A 19,784-nucleotide genomic window follows, 5' to 3' on the forward strand; every position below is an offset into this window, starting at 1 on the left:
TTAATGCTTGTGTCTGTAGATTCTGTACTCTTCCCTGTGTTTTCCAATTCCAAGATCATCTCAGATTGTGTTTTCTTTATAGCTTCTATCTCCATTTTTAGATTTTGAAACTTTTGTTTATTTCCTTCTCCTGTTTGACTGTAGTTTTCTGTCTTTTGCTAATTTCTTTACGGAATTTGTTCAATTCTTCCCTCTCTTTCTTTGTGTATTCCTGTTCTAGTTTGAGGGATTTGTTTTCCTCCTTTATGACCTCTATCATTTTCATAACCTCAGATTTAAAATCCTTCTCTTGTACTCACTCTGATAATATTTCTATGACTTGTTGAAGTAGTGGGACTGCTGATTTCTGATGATTTCAAGTGGACCTAGGGGCTGTTACTTGTGTTCTTAAGCTGACCTCTTTCCATTGTGATGTCTCTGATTGGAGCCTGTATATGTTGGCTGCTTGAATACCCAGAGTTTTCCGGGTGTCCTGTGGTCAAATCCACTTGTGTTCTAGCCTGTGGTGTCTGCTTGGAGCTAGGGCCCATAGACGCTGGCATTATGGGGAGCAAAGGTTCTTTCTGTTCCCTGGGAATTCAGATGCTACCCACTAGCCAGTCAAGTGTGCATACACACCCAGGAACCCAGGTGGCTGTTTGGCCTGCCAGAGTGGGTTTTCAAGGTGGCTTATGGTCAGATCCACTTGTGTTCTAGTCTGCGGTGTCAGCTTGGGGCTACAACCCACAGACACTGGCGTTTTATGAAGCAAAGGCTCTTTTTACACCCTGGGAATTCAGATACTGCCTGCCTGACAGGTGAGAGTGAGTGTGTGCCCAGGACCTCGGTGGCTGCTTGCCATCCAGATGTGTGACATTAGACTTCAGACCCATGGAGACCCTGGTCCTTCCCGTGTTCCACAAAAGGAGCCCACTCACCTGTGTGCCACCAGTGCTGTTGTTTTTATGGGTCTCAGATCATTGCTGAATTTTCACTGCTGTCCTGTTGCTCAAACAAGGTGTGTGTTAGGCAAGATCATCTTGGATCTCCCAATTACCATATTTATATAACCTTCACCTCTTGGTGTGACTGGAGAAAAGTGGGGAATTCTTTAGAGTAATGGCGACTACCCACTCTCCAATACGAACAACTTTGAGAAATAAAGTGCAGAACAATTCAGATGCCACCAGAGCCACCAGGTTCCCAGCCAGTGTTTCCTGGGTTTTTGTCTCATAAATTCACAAAATTCATGGGCCCTGGATGGCAAGAATGAGTTTGGGTGAGAGATGAAGCCACAGCAAAGAGAACTCATGTGCAGCAGAGCAGGATGCAGGAAACTGGTAACCAGGATGCTACAGGTCAACTGACATTTTAGTGTACCATGGCAACAGCTGGGGTGACACATGGGAGAGCAGGCTTGTTAGTTCACTTGGCAACGTGAGTACCATTCTCCTATACAATGTACAGGTAGGGATGAAATAAACAGCGACAAATTAAGAGGAAGCTAAAGCAGGAAGCAGAGCTCTCTTCAGAATTCCTCGCTTGAGGCCAGAACAGAACGATGTATTTGCGTTTCCATCCAAAGAATAGAGCACTCTTGTTCTCTGCCCTAAACTTCCTGACTAGTTCCTAGTTCTTGCTCTCATCATATGGATTCATATTTTTCTCCCATTTTTAAATTTTAATAAGAAAATTGGCCATTTTCTATTTTTCTCATATATGTTTATTATATTTCATTTTTACATATACATTTTTATGATTACACATAAATAAAATAAACTACCTACAGAAGGAAGAACCCCTAAGCAATCAGGAGTTATATAAAGGTTACATTCATAGTGACTTGGCTATTTGTATTTGGCAAACTTGAAAAAAAATATTTTTCCTGTCTTGATGAGTATGAAGTTCTGAATGAAAATCAATATCTATCATCTCTCATCTCTATTAACCTAAAACATCTATGTAGACCTACTCCTGAATAACTAAGCTTAATTGTGAAACGAAACTATCTGATCTTCAACTCCATCAGAGCCTTGAGAAGGAATAAAACTTAATTACATGAGTGAACTGGAAGTGTAAGTTAGCTACTTTGAAAAGGAAAACATAACAGAGACAGTTTATTGCCTAGAGACTCACCCAAAACTCTTTATAACATTGGAGCATCATCTTCAGCCTTCTGGCACAATATATCTGACAGCCATATTGTGAGGCAGGAACTATTGAGGACTTGTTTACCTTGTCTTGGCAGTGTTTGGCCATTAACTCTGCCTGCATCTAAGCTTGCCCTTTTTAAAGCAGAATTCTGTCTGTGGCAGAAATGAGGACATTTTGCCCAGTGGCTTGTTTGCCACATTTGAAGCCATCTTTTGTAATTTGTAAAATTATTGCCAATATACAAAGATTTTAAAAAATAGTTTTTTTTGGTTAGACAGCTAGTATCAATAAGAAGATCAACTTGTGCTAGCTAGGAGCCTTGTTTTTCTTTCTGTCTTTTTAAATTTTCTTTTTGATTCCAATCTGACAATAAATACTATTATTAAAATTACAAAACTGAAAGAAATTGAGAGGCTCTTTTTACCTGATTATCCTAGAGATGTGTGATTCATACCTTTAGGCTCCCTCTTTATCTGGTTTTATTTCCTCTCTGAGTTTCTACTTAGACAACACTCTCATGCTTAAATGGTGTTTCCAATCTCCACAACCTAGAGGTTCAGCAGTCTTTATCGTCTGTCCTAAGACTTTAAGGCATATTCAGGCTTGCAGAACACTTCTCCAAGTGCTATTATTGACCCCCTCCCTCCGGGTGCTTCTTACATAAGCATACAGTACAGGCCAGAAGTGACCCAGCCAAGAATGCCCTTGAATCAGCTGCTGGAGAACGTTGCAGAAGTTAGACATACTTGTCTGTGGGGAAAAGGGCTTATATCCCCTGTCAGCTTTCAGTCCCTCCTGAAAGGAAGTCAGGGCAAGAGCTCAAGCAAAGCCTAGATACATGAGCTGAGGCAGAAGCCTTGCAGGAATGCTGTTTACTGACTTGCTCTTCCTGATTGCTTAGTCTGCTTTCCTTGTTTTTTTTTTTTTTTTTTAACTTTATAAGGACATTTTTATTTATTTATGATTTGATATAGTTACAAATACTTTGGGAATTATTTTCATTTCTATATTTTATTACTGTTTTTCAGTCTCTAGAACTATCACATTTTCTTACTTATATGTTATCAATATTATAGGACTTTTTAGCTGCCTAAAACCACTAAAAAATACTCTATTTTCTATAACTAACTACTCTATACTGAACTCTGAAAGCTTGACAAATACTCCACCAAAGGTATTATCAGTGCCCAAATATTTTAGTATAAAATCTTAAGTATTGATAAGGCTTTCTTCTTCACACTGTATACAAATTTCCAGGGAAATAATTGACATTGAGGAATATTGTCCTGATAGGATGATGATAAAAATCATTTGCATTTAGAACGAAACTTGTAGTTTCACAAAAAGTTCATCCACCCCCACTTAGGAAAATAAAACAATAACAATAACTATGATAAGAGAATGAATTGAATGCAGCTCATATATATTTTTGCTTTAGTCCTAATTAATTAATGTTGTGATATTAACTTCACTTTGTGAATCAAACAATAGTATTACACTTCTAGTACTAATATGTCATAAAATGATTAGCAAATTAGAACAATGTACTCTTGTTTTATTGGCATTGTGGCAGTATGGAAGCCCAGCTGGGCTATAAGAATTGAAGTAAAGAGAACTGCAATAAACTGTCAGCAGGCTTTCATTCCTTATAAAAAGACAGTGTAAGACTTAGGAGAACTATTGCAAAACTCCACATTGTTTCCAGTCTAAGCTGAAGTAAACTTCAGATGACTTGTTTGCGGTACTGTGATAAAGTCCATTTCAGTTTCATGAGGCTGATTGCACTTTCAATACTTCTAGTCCCCTAAAATTCCATCAGAGTATGCAATAATCTTCTCACAGCAGAAATTCCCATGACCTTCACTTAGAAGCTCTCTCTTCTTCCTTACTATTTGGTTAAATCTCTCAAACTCAAAGCTGAACATGTCTTCCGATCATTACTTAAACTAGAGTTTTCACTCACTCTGATGTAAACTGATTGTCTGTGGTCCCTACCAATGCATTTGCTGCATGCTTTGGTTTATGACTTCAGGTTTCATTACTAAAAAATTGATTGAAACACCTTTAATGTTATAATGACTTATTTGGGTCAATATGAATTCTAGTACCAAGGTCACTCATACATGGAATGAAATAAACAATGCCATTGCTTTTAAGACAATGACCGTGTTTTTCATTGACAAACACGATTATGAATGAAAATAGTCTGCTTTCTTTTTTGTTTATTTGGTGTTGTAGGTTTCTTTGTTTGTTGACTGGTTGGTTGGTTTTTTGAGACAGGGTTTCTCTGTGTATCCTTGGTTGTCCTGGACTCACTTTGTAGAAAGGCTGGCTGGGAACTCACAAAGATCCACCTGCCTCTGTCTCACAGAGTGCTGGGATTACAGGCATGCACCAATGGGCCTGGCTCCTTCCTGCTTTCTTAAACAACCCAGGATCACCTGTCCAGGAGTGGCACTGCCCATAATGCGCTGGTCCTTCCCATCAAGGGTCTTTATGATAGGAAGCTGGATGGAGGCATTCTCTCAATTAGGGTTCCTTTCCCCAAATTTTATATTGTGTCAAATTAACAAAAACAACAGCAAAATAGCACATACAAATCTATAAATATTTCTCAAAATCTTAATTTTCTCAGTGGTAAATTATTAAACAAACCAAAAATAACACAAAAAACATCGCATTGAAGACTTGTATTGATCCAGGAAGTGGCAGTTATTCTGTAATATCACACAAACTGGCTCTGTTCATTTTTGGGGTTCAACTGTATATATTGTGTTAGTAATTTCTGTCAATATGGTTTGTCATTGATGCAAAAATCTTTGTATTAAGTGGGTCTTAATATATTGCTTTTCTTCTAAGCAATATTTTTTCATCCATTTATTAATTTTGTGCCTGTGTGGCTATGTGTGGGGGTCAAACTATGACTTCCAGGACTCTGTTTTCCCCTGCCATTAGGAAGTCATGACTCCCTTCCTTTCCTTCCTTCCTTCCTTCCTTCCTTTCTTCATTTCTTTCTTTCATGAATCTCTCTATGGATCTGTTGCCAATATAGCCCCCAAGGCTGTAGCCCTGGGTGGCGTAAACTCACCATGTCAACTAGACTTGAGTCAAACTCAAAGACATCTCCCTGGCTTTGCTTCTGGAGTGCAGGGATTAAAGGTTTGGGCCACCACACTGCTTCCAAAACCTATACCTTTTAGTGGCCAGTTTGCCTTATGAGGGCTCCCACATGTAGTGCCTAGGTCCCTTTTACAGCAGCTGAGCAGCATCAATCCCTCATTGCCTTCAGTCATTAGAGATATTACCACATCTACCTCCAACAACAACAAAAGTTCTTCCTACCTCCCGTACTCAGAGCATGGCCTCCAGATTTTGGCATCCTGTGTAACAGCCAACCTTTCAGATTTCACTCACTAGTTTGTGCTCATTTTGTGGATAAAAATTCTTCAGAATTTAAGTATATCTTACAGCTGTGAAATTAAGGCCTTCCTCTCAGGGATGGCTTCTTTTCATGCCCTGCAAGGCTTCAAGGGCTCATTTGAAGGTGAAAAAACACAGTTTCTGCCCTGAGAGTTTAGGAGAAAGACCTAAAGAGACCCCACTACATAGAAAATGCCAAGCTACCTGACATGGTCAGTTGTGAACATAAAGGAAGTATTCACTCCACTTTATCCATGTCGCCATTAGAATGGCAGCATCCTTAGCTCCCCAGCAAGTTTCCATGTTGCTACTTCTAATTTTTAGAATAAATTATAAAACTTTATAATAGGTTATAAAAATAGTTTAACTATTGTTGATTATGTTCTAAAAATTATATATTTCTCTTGACTTTTTCCTCACTATAATATATACTTAATCCAAAATTTTTTAACTTTTCAAATAAACTACAACATAGAGCATAATATATACATTTATAGCACAATATATATATTTATAGAAAGTAATAGTACATTGTCATACTAATGCAAGAAGAGGTTTTATCTGGGTATTCCAAAACAGCAGTAATAAAACTCTCCTAATAAAATAAAAGGAATGCATGTGACAGTGAACATTTCTAACACAGACTTTCAAGTGGCATGCCATTATGAAAGTTAATTAGTATAATATTAGTTAATGATCAGCTTCATAAATTTCTCTCAAAATACTTTGAATAATATGTATTAATCACTTAAGATTTCTTCTGTTCACATAAAGATGTTATTTATTTTGTTAATTGTGATGTGAAATAAAGTCTGTAATTATTCTTTCTTGACATCTATTGTCACTCTTTCACTATAAAATAATAGTTTGAAATTCCTTAATGAATAAAAGCAATATAGATATTTTATTTAGTTTGTTATAAATTTCTTCTGATGGATAGGCAGACACATGACTAGATCTACAAATATATATTGACCTAGTTTGTTAATTTCATTCAACATTTTTATGTATTATTTATATTTTGCTATCCTAAGAATAACCTTGAAAAAAGCTAATTTTTCTGAAATATTTTATATTTTTATATAAATAACAACAATAAAAAGAAATTAGTCTGAGAATCTCTCCATCTAATCCATGGGAGCCTTCCTCTCTTCCCTTCAGGTCTCTCTCCTTTTCCTCGTGGTGGTCTTTCTTCTTGCCAGAATTCCTCTCTCCTAGCCCCACCTCTCTCCTTTGCCCTGCCCAGGTGGGATGGCTTTTTATTAAAAAAAGGTGGGTCGAACAACAAACAGTAATTAACATCAAAATACATCAGACCATCCCCCAACAATCACTTTTTGACCAAACATGAAGACTTGAGATAGTATCCTAGCTCCTTTGGCCACACATACCTGTAACACCAGAGCTATGGACAGTGGAGACTCTCTCTCTCTCTCTCTTTCTCTCTCTCTCTCTCTCTCTCTCTCTCTCTCTCTCTCTCTCTCTCTCTCTCACACACACACACACACACACACACATACACACACACATACACACACAAATACACACACACATACACACACAACCTAAGTAGTTGCTCCGATGAGAGTTGAACAGAAAATACGTTCACTTCCAACATCAAATGCAGTTTTTATGGAAACTGTCTGGCTAGTTAGCTAAAAGGCCTACTTATTCTTTTGCTCCCTGCTTCCATTAGTAGATTAATATCAGTGCTACTCATATTCTCTAAGTCACTTTTAAATAACCCCATCAAGTCCTTGCTGGACTCTAGTGCTCCTGCTTAGTCAAGTGCTTCATTTCTTACCCCAGAAATTGGGAAAAAGAGTTGGGAAGATAACAGTACATTCCAACCCAGATTGGTCTACATAGTAGCTTCTAAACTACCATGGACTCAAGAGAAACTCTATCTCAAAAAACATAGCAAACAAATAAATGAATGAATATATTGTGTGCTTAAGTCTGTCAAAGAGTTACCAATGCTTCATGTTCAATCCCCTTCACCAGCTCTGCTCCAAAATATATTTCCATAATCTTCTGTGTGACCCTATTGATGCAGCAGTGGTAATATGTGTCTTTCATTTCATGTCAATTGTCACAGCTTGAGTACAGGGCAGGTTTGAAGCTCTCATTGATGCTGTCTGTCTTTTATAATGAAAGTTACAGATAAGGACAAGTTCTGTGTCTTGTATATATACACTAGTTGTTGTGAACATGCCATCAAGTCTGATGGCAGCTAGAACTACTGCCTTCCTGTGGCTGTACCTTTGCAAATGTTACAAGTTTCCTCTCTCTTTATAAGATTTCAATAATGTGTTTGTGCACATTTCTGCGTGTGGGTACCTGTGTGTACAGGCCCCAAGGATCCCAGAGATGTTGGATTACCATGCAGCTGTTGTTGCAGGCAGATGTGAGCCACCTGACATGATTCTGGAACCCAAACCCAATTCCTTCACAAAAAGTACCCTGTGCTCTTAACCACTGAACTCCCATAGAAGCATTTTATTAGTGTGCCAGCATTAGTCATTCCAATGCATATTCTTGAGCTTTAATATACAGTTAGGTTTGAACAGTGTGAAGATCCATAATAGTTTGTTGGGAACTTGTATATTGTCTTCATATCTGATGAGAAACTTCTCTAGTTAGAATGGTAAAATTTGGACCTATCAAGTCCTATAAAGATGAAGCTGAGGTCAAGAAGCATGATATTTACATAGCATATATAGGGCTCAGAATACTAGTCAACACAGCACACATCAAATAGGAACAGAATATGCTTTATAATCATAACTGTGTCTGGGTCCGGTACTAGCACTTAAAGAAAGCACCTGTATTGTTAAGCTAAGAATGATCCTTTAGACGTGTAATTCACTTCTACTTCTAAGTGCCTTACTTTCACTGTGTCACCATTCCCTCCAGACATGGGAGCACTTTTCCTGCTCCTTGGATGGCTTTGAACTCAAAACTCTCCTGCCTTAGTCTCCCAGGTACATGGTATTTCAAGTATGTGCAATAATGCCTGGCTTGTTTGCTTTCCCTTTGTATTAAAAGAAGGGAAAATGACTGAATGGTGTAAGACGAGAATTGTGATCTGGCTTCTTCAAAAAAATCATGGAACACAGAACCAGCAGTCCCTTCCACATACAGGCTTCTAAAAGTTTCTATGTGCTCTGAAGTCCCTTAGCTCTAAAAGGTCCCAGCTTTCAAATCATCAGCAATGAAATTGACAACAAAGCACGCTGGGTGATGTGTTTCTTCCATCTATACACAACCACAATGAATTGTTGCTGTTAGGATTAATATGAGAAAAAATGTGGTATAATGTTGTACAGCATATTAATTTTAAATGTCATTTAATTTCAAAAGGATATTGTCTCACATTAAAAATTTTAATTCGTGTTCTCTTGGTGAATGTGATAGTATACTCTCTCTCTCTCTCTCTCTCTCTCTCTCTCTCTCTCTCTCTCTCTCTCTCTCTCTCTCAGAAGAAAATTCCCAGAAAACATAACAAAATTACTTTACATGAGAAAATTAATCCATTTGTCTGCCACATTTTATTGAATGTATTAATCTTTACTAAACTACTTTCTTTAGTCATATCCTGGAGTGATGAATATGACTATATTGTTTGCTAGCTTTAGGGTTGAATTAAGCTTGAACTTGTTTCAATACCAATCATTTTTTCTGCCAAGAAGAGCTGCCACTTTAGACATGATCTAATTCTTTAGCTCTGAAAAATTTTTACAACACTAAAATGTAAATTAATAAGAATAATGGCAGTAGTAGTGATAGTAATAGTAAGAACAGCAGATAAACAGGCCCCGTGATTTCTTTTTTAAAGTCCCAGGCTTTGTTACATCAGTATTCAGTCACGTGCAGACATTGCCATCAACAAATCTTCTGCTGACTGTCAGCTGACTGATTCCTGTAGTATTCAAGATTCTCAGAAAATATATACAGGTTTAAATATTCATCTTCTATTCCATCTATCTACTGAGAAGCACAAATTCGTAAGTTGACTTCCCTCAAAACTCCTCCAACATAATTGTTGTCCAAGCATCTCAAGGACATTGCTTGATATCAATGTGGGCAAAATACTCTGAGCAGTTCCCACACTGTAGTCCTAATGCTTTCAACGTGCATTCAGTGTCAGGGTATTTCTTAGTTTTCCTGTGACATTTTGCCGGCCCCTTTACCTCTGCCCACCTTTCCATTTCCTTTGAGAAATGCAGTGAATTGCTTTCTAAGAGCTCACGTCCCTTTACTGTGAGACCTTTGCAAGTGAAATCTGATTCATGAATTGGTTTTTGCTATTCCTGCCTTTCTGCTGTGTTTTGTCTGTGAGCTAATTATCTTTCTCGCTGAATCTCACGACTCACATATACTTAGTAATTCAACATGACTCTTTTCATATTTTTATCTACCATGTATTTGTAACTTTTAGTTCTAGCTCCATGATTATCTCTTCCATTTCTTTTATTCTTTAGTATGTCTATATGGTGATTTCTTTAGATATTTCAGTTGTGTCGAGTAGTTTTAAAAGTTTATTCTTTGAGAATTTATTTCATGTATACAATAAATATTATCATATCCAAGACCCCTTTATCTTCTTCCAAGTTTCTTCTTTCCTGTGTCTCCCTATACACGACCCCCCCAACTTCAGGTATTATACTTTATTTTAATGTAACAGATTACAGCATTGTCTATCTATTTTGGGTAACTCTGCTTGAACCATTAATTTTTAACATGAAAAGAGAGGGGTAGAAACTTAGGGTTAATGATTTAGGCGTGAATGGAAATACAGAGCGAGTTAAACATAACTAAGAATATATGAGAAAGCCCCATGGGAACACAACAGAAATCTAATTTTAAAGTATAATTTTAGCTTTAACTAAGAATATATGAGAAAGCCCCATGGGAACCCAACAGAAAGCTAATTTTAAAGTATAATTTTAGCTGTGAACAGTGCAACATGACTATAATCCCTGCACTCGGGGAGGCAGAGGCAAGCAAATCTCTGTGAGTTCTAGGCTAGCCTGGTTTAAAAAGAGAGCCCAGGACAACCAAGGCTAAGGAGAGAAATCCTGTCTGAAAAAAATAAAAGCAAAATAAAATAAAACAAACAAATAAATAAATAGAATCCAATCATTCAGTGTACTGATACATAATTTCACTCATTCTTTCAATTTGTCATCAAGAATATTTTAATTATCAAATGTCCTAATTGTTTTCTTTTCATGTATGTCTTTACTTTTTAGTGTATCTATTTATTTTTAGGTTAATAATATAAATAAATTTTTCTTAAATATTTATAATGTTCCTTTGATTAGTGTTTAAATATCTGAAGATCTTATCAGACTAATCCTGTTTCTGGTTAAATCTGTTGAACTTCATTCACCAAAATTTTTGTTACATTTTTATTGTTTTATAAAAGTTAATTTTGCAATATTAAAATATAAGAACATGTAATGTACAGATAGTATTTTTTTGTTTTTGTGTCTAGTGATATGTACCATGAAAACTCTGATACTTTTATTAAAAGCTTTAGATTAATTTTTATCTTATTTTTTCATATGGGTGTTTTTCCAAGTTATAAAGCAGGGTTTGTGAAATTAATGAGATTGTTATAAAGTTTTAGGAGAGACCAAAAGTTCTTCATTCATGGTGAAGATTTCTAAGCTGACATTGTTTCTGCTACATGGAGCTATTAATTTACCAGGAATGTAGGGGGTAGACTTTTAATACACTAGGTTTATGCTGCAATCCACATCTTAAATGGAATTTAAAGTACTGTATCCTAATCAATATTGACATCAATATTCAAACTTATTAATTTATAAACAAATTATATTTTTCTATATGCAAGCACCAAGATAATGCATAGTTCACTCACTTTTTTTGAGTACCCTTTCCTTTTATCTTCCATTTTTTACACTTTTAGCAACACATCATTTACTATTTGTTTCTTTTGTAGCTGTTCTATTGCTACAACAATTTAATATTTTTCACAACTTTTGTTAGTTTTATGCTTTGGACACTTCCATATATTTTCTTTTCTTTCTAAGGCTCTGTCCACTGAATTTCCAAAAGCATTCCCAAACTTATTTAACCTATCACATTTTGAAAAGAACCCTGCTGAAATTCTTTCTGTTTCTCCAAGTATTTGTGCACTTCCATTTCAGGGCTTCCTGAGATCTGAGTCTTGTTTGATCCAGAACATCCCAATGCCTCCTCCCTCCTGTTGATCTCCTTTAACATGAATACTTCATTCACATTACCTTTATGTCACTTTTTCTAGAACAAAGTTAAAACCACCTAACGTGATTTGTGATGTTTCTGTGTTGTCCTTGGCTTTTGATAGGCACATTCCAACAAATGTAGTACGCCTTGAAAATACTGTCACCCTGAAGCACATGCTATATGCTTGGCCTGCAGATCAACCACAGTGTGGAGTAGAGCACCATAAATGCACCCAGGGATCATGTTAGCCTACAGCTGAACAAAATCATCTGAAGCTTACCTTCTAATGAACTCCTGCCCATCTCATCTGACTTCTTAAATGCTTGTATCTGAAAAGCCCTCTGGCAGCCCAAGGGCAGTGTCTGTTGCTGCTTCCCCGCCTGTCACTGCCCAGCAGTGTGTGGACTGTGATGATACTTCTGAACCCTGCATAACACTGAAAAAAAAATCCCAGTCAATGGTATCATCGCTACAGCCTATATGCTAACATTTACTAGGTATTTTTGAAGTCACAGTTTAATAGCTTTCCGAATATTTCCCAATTAGGTTCCCTGGGGCTGAGAAAAAAGTATGAGACCTTTGTATACTGTGCCTCGGGTATTCATTCATTCACTCACTCATTCATTCATTCATTCTCTATAATCTATTTCTATAACTTAGAACTCTGTATGTAATAAAGTTCTAAGTAGAAATCTTTAATAAGTTTACTTTTGCAATGTTTTCAATTTACTCTAAAAACTAATACTCTAGAGTCCAAGATGTTAAATAACTATACTAAGTCACTCATTAATTGCTCATAAGCCCAGGATCTCAATCCAGAACTATCTCTCTACGAAGCTTATAGTCTTTATGGAAAGGGTTACAACTATGCCCTGACCACAGCTCCTACCTCCCCCATCTCCCACTAAAAACAAAAAAGGATAGAATGTAAAAGGAAAAGTAGAAGAGTATTAAGAAACATAAAATCTATAATAACACTATAATGTCTCTATATCATTGGATCTGTTAAAATCTGACCTATGGAATATATCAAATTACTATATATTATGAAATATATCAAAAGTCAATTATGTGGTAACTATGTTTACTCCAAATAGGTAAATCTGTGTACAGCTTTAAAATGCATCTACTATTGTATGTCTAGTAGAAAACCAACTTTCACATACATATTAACTGTTTTGATTTTCCTTACATCATTTATTTAATATACATTAAATAATACCAGTAGCATATTGTCCTATCAGTAAAAAGGAGTCTATGCCTATGAAATAAAAAGGCCATCCATGTAAAAGAATTGCTCTGCATCACTAAATCATGTTAAAGACATGATAAATACACAATTAACCACAGCAATCTAATTAGAAAGACTACTGAGTTAACAAGGCTAATGTCAAAGTGAAGTAAAAGCAATAAAATAAGCAATCTGTTCTACGTATCCTAATCCCTGGGAGCCAGAGCTGGTCGCAACATCTGATTAGCCTTCCTCAGTATATAGAGTCCAGCATGAGTAACTTTTAAAAGCATCATTTCATTTTCCATATCAACAGCTCATTATGTGCATTACAGCAAGTAAAATATCACATTTCACATGAGAAACAGAATGAAGTGTGTAACCTTTGATCTTTCCCAAGTCTTCCTCTGCTGTAGCATTGTTAAATGTTCTTGCTAATGGTCATGGCACTGTATGGAAAACTAAAGTGTTTTGGTGTCAAAGTCGTTCTGAATTTCCTTGCTCCTTGCTGCACATGAGCAGTGTCCTTGGGTGACATGTATCATCTCCTTCTCATTAGGGTTTAGAAATGAGAAGTTCAGCCCTTCAGTTGCTGTGTATTAAGTTAAGAGTAAAAGCAGAATGATTGTAGTTTCCTGAAGGCATCACCTCTCTAAACCTGGATCCCTACAAAATACCTAATCATATAATTTCATATGAGTGTCTGTATGCTCCCACACACTTGGCAATAGAAGTCAGCTCCATCATTTAGACTATGGGCTATGTGGGTTTGAGACTTAAACAAAAATTACTTCGCTAGATTCTTATAGAGGAAAAGAAAGAAGGAGATAAAAGTAAAAGGCACAAAAGAAAAACAAAGTGTCTGAAAGTGGTTTGTTTGGGGACCATTCTCTTAAGCTGGACCCACTAGGCAAGTAGAACTTCCTTGAAAGAGAAGCAATCATATAACATGCTAATAAATTTTTAGGAAACAATATAATAGATACATTGAGCAAACTATCTGCAACAATAAACTTTTAGTAGCCCATTGATCCAACTTATATGTTTTATGTAGTTGAAGTAATCACCAAGATAAAATATAGTTTTCTTTTCCCCACTGTAGTTGTAACAGAATAAAATGTGAGTCATCTTGGCTTTTAGTTTTTGTCTTTTGTAGAATTAATCATTAAATATTTCCAAATGTCCTACAATTTTTATTGAAAGATTTAAAGCGAAAGTATATTTATATGAAGTCAAGAAAATCGTGTTTACTCAATTTGTCAAAAATAAAAAATCTTGGCAGTACTTCAATGGGGTACAATAGAAAAAAGAATGAGAATATTTAGATAATAGATGTCAAGTATTAAACTTATACTAACATGGAGGAGATAAAACTCTTAACGTCAAGAGGCTTCGGCTGTGATTCATGGTTTAGGGTGAGGTGTGCACTGTAAGTAGACATCATTGCTGCATATATTGGGCACTAGCAGTAGGATAGTAAATTAGCAATGTGTATCTTTTTACCCTGTACCAAATGAAAGCCACCGAGTTAAAGCAATAAGTATTTTACTCATTCTTCCTAAAGTGCACTGCACATTTGACACAATCATCAAGCAAAAGTTATAATAATTTGAACATTTAACATGGTGTTCCTCTACTTATCTGAAGCTAAGACACTATTTCCTGCAATGCAGGAATGACCTTGGCATTTGCGTGGGTGTCAGTTCTACATTTCACTGTCTAATAGCCTTCAGGATACTGTATTTATATAAAGTCAGGAAAGGCACATTTATTATACTTAATTATTTTTCAGACATAAAAATGTATGACAGTATTTGAACCCAACACATAAATCTAGATCATTTAGATACTCTTTTCAGATGGTAAACTAACATTAACATTAGAGTTGGAAAAAGAAACACACTGAAGTCACAGCACTGAGGAGGCTGGGGCTGAGGAATCCTCGGTCTGAGTCCACGGTGACACTATACTCATTTTGTGTATAGACGGAAGCTGGGTTTGATTTTAGATTTATTTATTTATTTCTCTCTCTCTCTCTCTCTTTTTTTTTTTTTTTTTTTTTTTTTTGAGGAAGACTCTTTCTATTCTTACATGGCCTTGATTTCACCGTTTTCTCACAGTAACATTTGAAGTACTGGGGCTTCTAGCCCATGTCAGCAGGTCTGGCTCCCACAGTTAGCCTATATTCATATTTGGTTCCTTTCATTTAGTCTTTGAAATCTGTTTCTTTTTCACTATAGTCTTTGAGTCGTATTTATGTCCCAATGTCTCTGCTTTATGACAAGCATTCTCTCTCCCCCCTCTCTCCCCCTTCCTTTTCCTTCTCTCTTTCCCTTTGTCTCTGTCTCTGTCTTTCTCCCTCTCTTCACTTTGCCCTCTTTCCCTTCCTCTCCCTCCCTTCTCCTTCTTTTGTGGGTACTTTTGTGGTCACAAATGCGCAGGATGTGTATATCTGTTTGTTTAGACTACAAGTTAACTTTAGTTTTTGTTTGTTTATTTGAGACAGCCTTCTCACAGTCCTGGAGCTGAACACCTAGACTAGGTCATCTCACCAGCATGGCTCAGGAAGCTACTTTCTTACCTTAGTCTCAATGCTGGGATGACAAGCATTTCTCCATGTTAGGTTTTCCATGTGTGAAACCCAAGGAACATCCAGTCTCTGCCCTATCATTGTAGACAAAAAAAAAAAAAAATTGGGAACCAAATACTAAAATAGTGTAAATATTTAAAAAAATATTTAAAAAACTCAAGTCTGATAAGATCCATGAATATATTCATTTGCATAATGAAACAATTTATAATATAAAGAAAATAAGATAACTTTATTACAATATAAAATATTTACTTGGGTAGATTTGGGATGAAAATTGAGTGTTTTGTAGAAAATTAGTAATAATATATTTTAGAAACAAGAATGACCATACGGCTTGAGGAAGAGATTTCCAATATTGGGAGACTTGGGGATCATGGGACACCTGGGACTTTTCTTAGCCATAGATATCTCATGGCCAAAATGATTGGATATCATCAGTGTTTCTTGTCATTTAAAGTTGATAAATAAAGGAAGTTTAGTGAGTTTGTTTGTTTTTATAATTTTTTATTCAAACAAACTAGTTCTCAAAATTCCAAACTCAAAATCACAGATAGGTAGGTAAGTAACTAACCATCAAAGCCAGTGGATCTGGAACCAGGTGCAGAGTGGATGTGGAGGAGTAGGAGAGATGGGTAACCAACCAAGGACAATACATGCATTAAACCTAGACTCTCTGTTCAGATCTAGCCAATGGACACTTCATTCTCCAAGGTTGTGGGGACAGCGGGGACTGCCTCTAACATAAACGCTGGTACCTCCAACTTGATTACTTTCCCTTGGTGGGGAGGCCCAATGGCATACAGAGGAGGGGGAAGCAGGCTATCTGAATGAGACCTAATAGGCTGTGATCATATGGTGGGGGAGGAGGTCCCTCATGTCAGAAGTCTAGAGGAGGGCAATATGGGGAAAGAGGAAGGGAAGGTGGTAACGGGAAGATGCATGGAAGGGGATAATATTCAGGATGTAATCTGAATAAGTTGAAATTAATTAAAATTTTAAAAAATTCCACAGAATATAATCTGATAACAATGGTGCTTTTCTTGTCAAATATTCTAAGATTCTAAGTAAACTGTTTTAAAGAGAAGATACTGATTATGATTACACTCATATTTTCTTGAGATAAAAGGCTAATTCTAAAAATTCCAAACATCCTTAGGTGAATCATTTCTACCATCTACAAACAGGGGTGGTACCATTTTCCCTACAAAACTCTTAATTCACATTTTTGTCTGGACTCTTTAAGACATTAAATTTTTTCTAATTACTATTTTAAATTTTTTTTCACTATTACAGTTTTTATTATGTTAGTACTGGATTTATTAGAATGTTAAAATGGCTAATTGTATTTTCTGTGATGAATATATGTCTTTATCAGCAGCAGCAGCAGCATGCTCACCATCATTATTATTATTTAAGGGATAGGAAAAAAGAACTTTTAATTTAATTACTTTAGTTTTGTTTAGTTTAGCTGATTTAGTTTCATTTTAAAATCTGAATTATTTTTTCAGGCTTTTTGCTCACTTTTTTATACTTGAATTCTTAGTGTCAAATTATTTGTAAACATATGGCTGCAACTAAACAGACTGTAACAGTAGATTTCTTTATTTCACTTTACAATGTTGGCATCCCTCAGAGCCAGTGATGCCCTCGATGATCCTGTTTGGCTCTGAGAATTCAGAAATGTCCTACAGTTCAGTGCACAGAAGCAATATTTTGGAGCAGCACAGCAGAGCTCTGGTTGCTTTCACTAAGACAAGTTTGGCTCTGCTTATGTATTTCACAAAATATGACGAGTTCAAATGATATATCACCCAATGATTCTCCTAGGCTTATGGTGACTAGAAGTTCCTTTTTTAACACATGCAAGTGTACTTTGGACATTAAGAAGTTGTCCTTAGTGGATTTAGAAGAGATTTGACACCCTATGAGCATATACAGGGGGAAGAGGTCCCCCTCAGTCATAGGCATAGGGGAGGGGAATAAGGGAAAAATGGGAGGGAAGGAGAAAGGAATGGGAGGATACAAGGGATGGGACAACAATTGAGATGTAATATGAATAAATTAATAAAATATATTTAAAAAAAATAAAAGAAAAGAAGTTATAATTACTGTATTTTTAAAAATCAACTGTCTACTTGCTGTCCTTCCTCTGAGTGCTACCAGGTCTCCCCCTCCAGGGGACATGGTCAAATGTGAGGCACCAGAGTACGTGAGAAAGTCGTATCACACTCTCCACTCAACTGTGGAGAATATTCTGACCATTGGCTAGATCTGGGAAGGGGTTTAAAGTTTACCTCCTGTATTGTCCTTGGCTGGTGCCTTAGTTTGAGCGGGACCCCTGGGCCGGAGACTTGATACTCTATGAGAATATATAGGGGGACGTAATCCCCCTCAGGAACAGTCATAGGGGAGGGGAATAATGGGAAAAGGGGGGGGGGGAGGAATGGGAGGATACAAGGGATGGGATAAACATTGAGATGTAACAAGAATAAATTAATTTAAAAAAAAGAAAAAAAAGAAAAAAAAAATCAACTGTCCTCTATGCCATTGTAGAGGTCAAGAATTCTGATCACACCAGTAAACAGGATACAAATCAAACCAAGCACAGTCCATGATGTTTCTTATTCTTTCTTTTACATCTTTCACAGAATTTCCAACTTGTGAGCCTCAAACTCAGTTCATATGTAAAAGCGGGAGATGCATCAGCAGCAAATGGCACTGCGACACCGGCAAGTACCACGTGCTCACTGCACAGCACTGACCAGAGTAGGGCCCAGATGTCAGGGCTGACTGGCTTCCTTCAAAGGAGGCTTTCAGAGTCAGGCAAAGTGGCTAAGAAAAGCAGTGAGCGGGAAGCTGGCATGTCACTGGGGAGCCACGTTAAGAATAATGAAGCATGATATTTGTCATATGGGGCTCTGACAGAGCTTCATTTTTAAATATTAATTTGGACATAGACTAAGTGTCCAAAGATGAATAAAAGGAATGGTTAAGGAAATGACCTGGGCAATTCAAGTCCCCAAAGCATTTATGTAACATTGGCAGTTTATGAATTATTATGTAATTATCCAAATGATCTTAGCTCTGTCACCTTGCTTTTTATGTACAAGTATTTTGTTCTTGTACTTAATTGTGTCATTATGCCAAGTCATTCTAAATGCAGGTAAATGAATCATATATTAATCGATGTCATCTAGTTTCATTTAATTCACCATCTTTTCATGTTCCTTTCCTTTTGCCTCTTACAATTGTCAATATTGAGAATAAGTATTTTTTTTTACTTTTTAAGGATAACCATTTTTATTATAATTTATTCAGATTACATCCTGATTATCATTTCCTCACTTGTGTCTTCCCTCCCTCTTTTGCCCTATTCTGCTCCTCTAGACATCTAAAAGAAGGGGACCTCCTTCCCCACTATAGGAACACAGCCAATCAGCAAGCTATCCAAACAAATCATTTTTAATGTCAAACTACAGTTTCCACACATGAGTCCAGTCATGTAGGTAGCAAGGGAAGAATTAACAGCAAATCAGCAGAGCATAAAGAAAAGGCTTCGAGTGGAAGATGCAGGATCAAGCTCTGAGGCACAGAAGTAGTAGCTTCAAGTAATAATTTTTTGCTGTAATTCTTTTGCACCATATCACTTAACATTCCCATGGTCACCACTTTCCTCTTAATCCTTGTGGCCGAGAGGCAGTCAGTAGTTAGTTATCTCTATATTCGTTAAATTTTAAGCTGCAAAATCCAAAGACAATGATTTCTTTCTCTTGTTTTAGCATTTGCTATTAAAACAGAGAGATGCAAAAAGTGAGACCCTGCATTTCATTGGAAATGTTGGTCATGAATTTATCTTTCCTTTTCAAAATTCATGAACCAATTCTGTAAGGAATTTTTACATTTATCATATAAGAAATATAAGAAAAATGTTCTTCCACATTAGCTTTTACTAGCTTTTAGTGTTTCTTTCCAGATGATGACTGTGGGGACAGGAGTGATGAGGTGGGATGTGTCCACTCTTGCTTTGATGACCAGTTCAGATGCTCCAGTGGCCGGTGTATCCCAGGGCATTGGGCCTGTGATGGTGACAATGACTGCGGAGACTTCAGTGATGAAACACACAGCAATTGTACCAAAGCGGGTCAGTAATTTTATAAATTATGAAAGATC

The 19,784-nt window shown here is 36.6% G+C and overlaps 1 protein-coding gene across 1 annotated transcript in view; it reads left to right on the top strand.

Annotated features, from left to right (window-relative positions):
• Lrp1b (LDL receptor related protein 1B) overlaps window positions 1-19,784 on the top strand; it is a 1,950,158-nt gene that overhangs the window by 1,270,103 nt on the left and 660,271 nt on the right. The window contains exons 19-20 of the mRNA XM_051166335.1: window positions 18,263-18,343; window positions 19,588-19,755. Coding sequence (XP_051022292.1) covers window positions 18,263-18,343; window positions 19,588-19,755 — 249 coding nt within the window. The remainder of the gene's footprint in view (window positions 1-18,262; window positions 18,344-19,587; window positions 19,756-19,784) is intronic.

Source organism: Acomys russatus, chromosome 24, assembly GCF_903995435.1.
Source record: "Acomys russatus chromosome 24, mAcoRus1.1, whole genome shotgun sequence".
In the NCBI taxonomy this organism is placed as follows: Eukaryota; Metazoa; Chordata; class Mammalia; order Rodentia; family Muridae; genus Acomys; species Acomys russatus.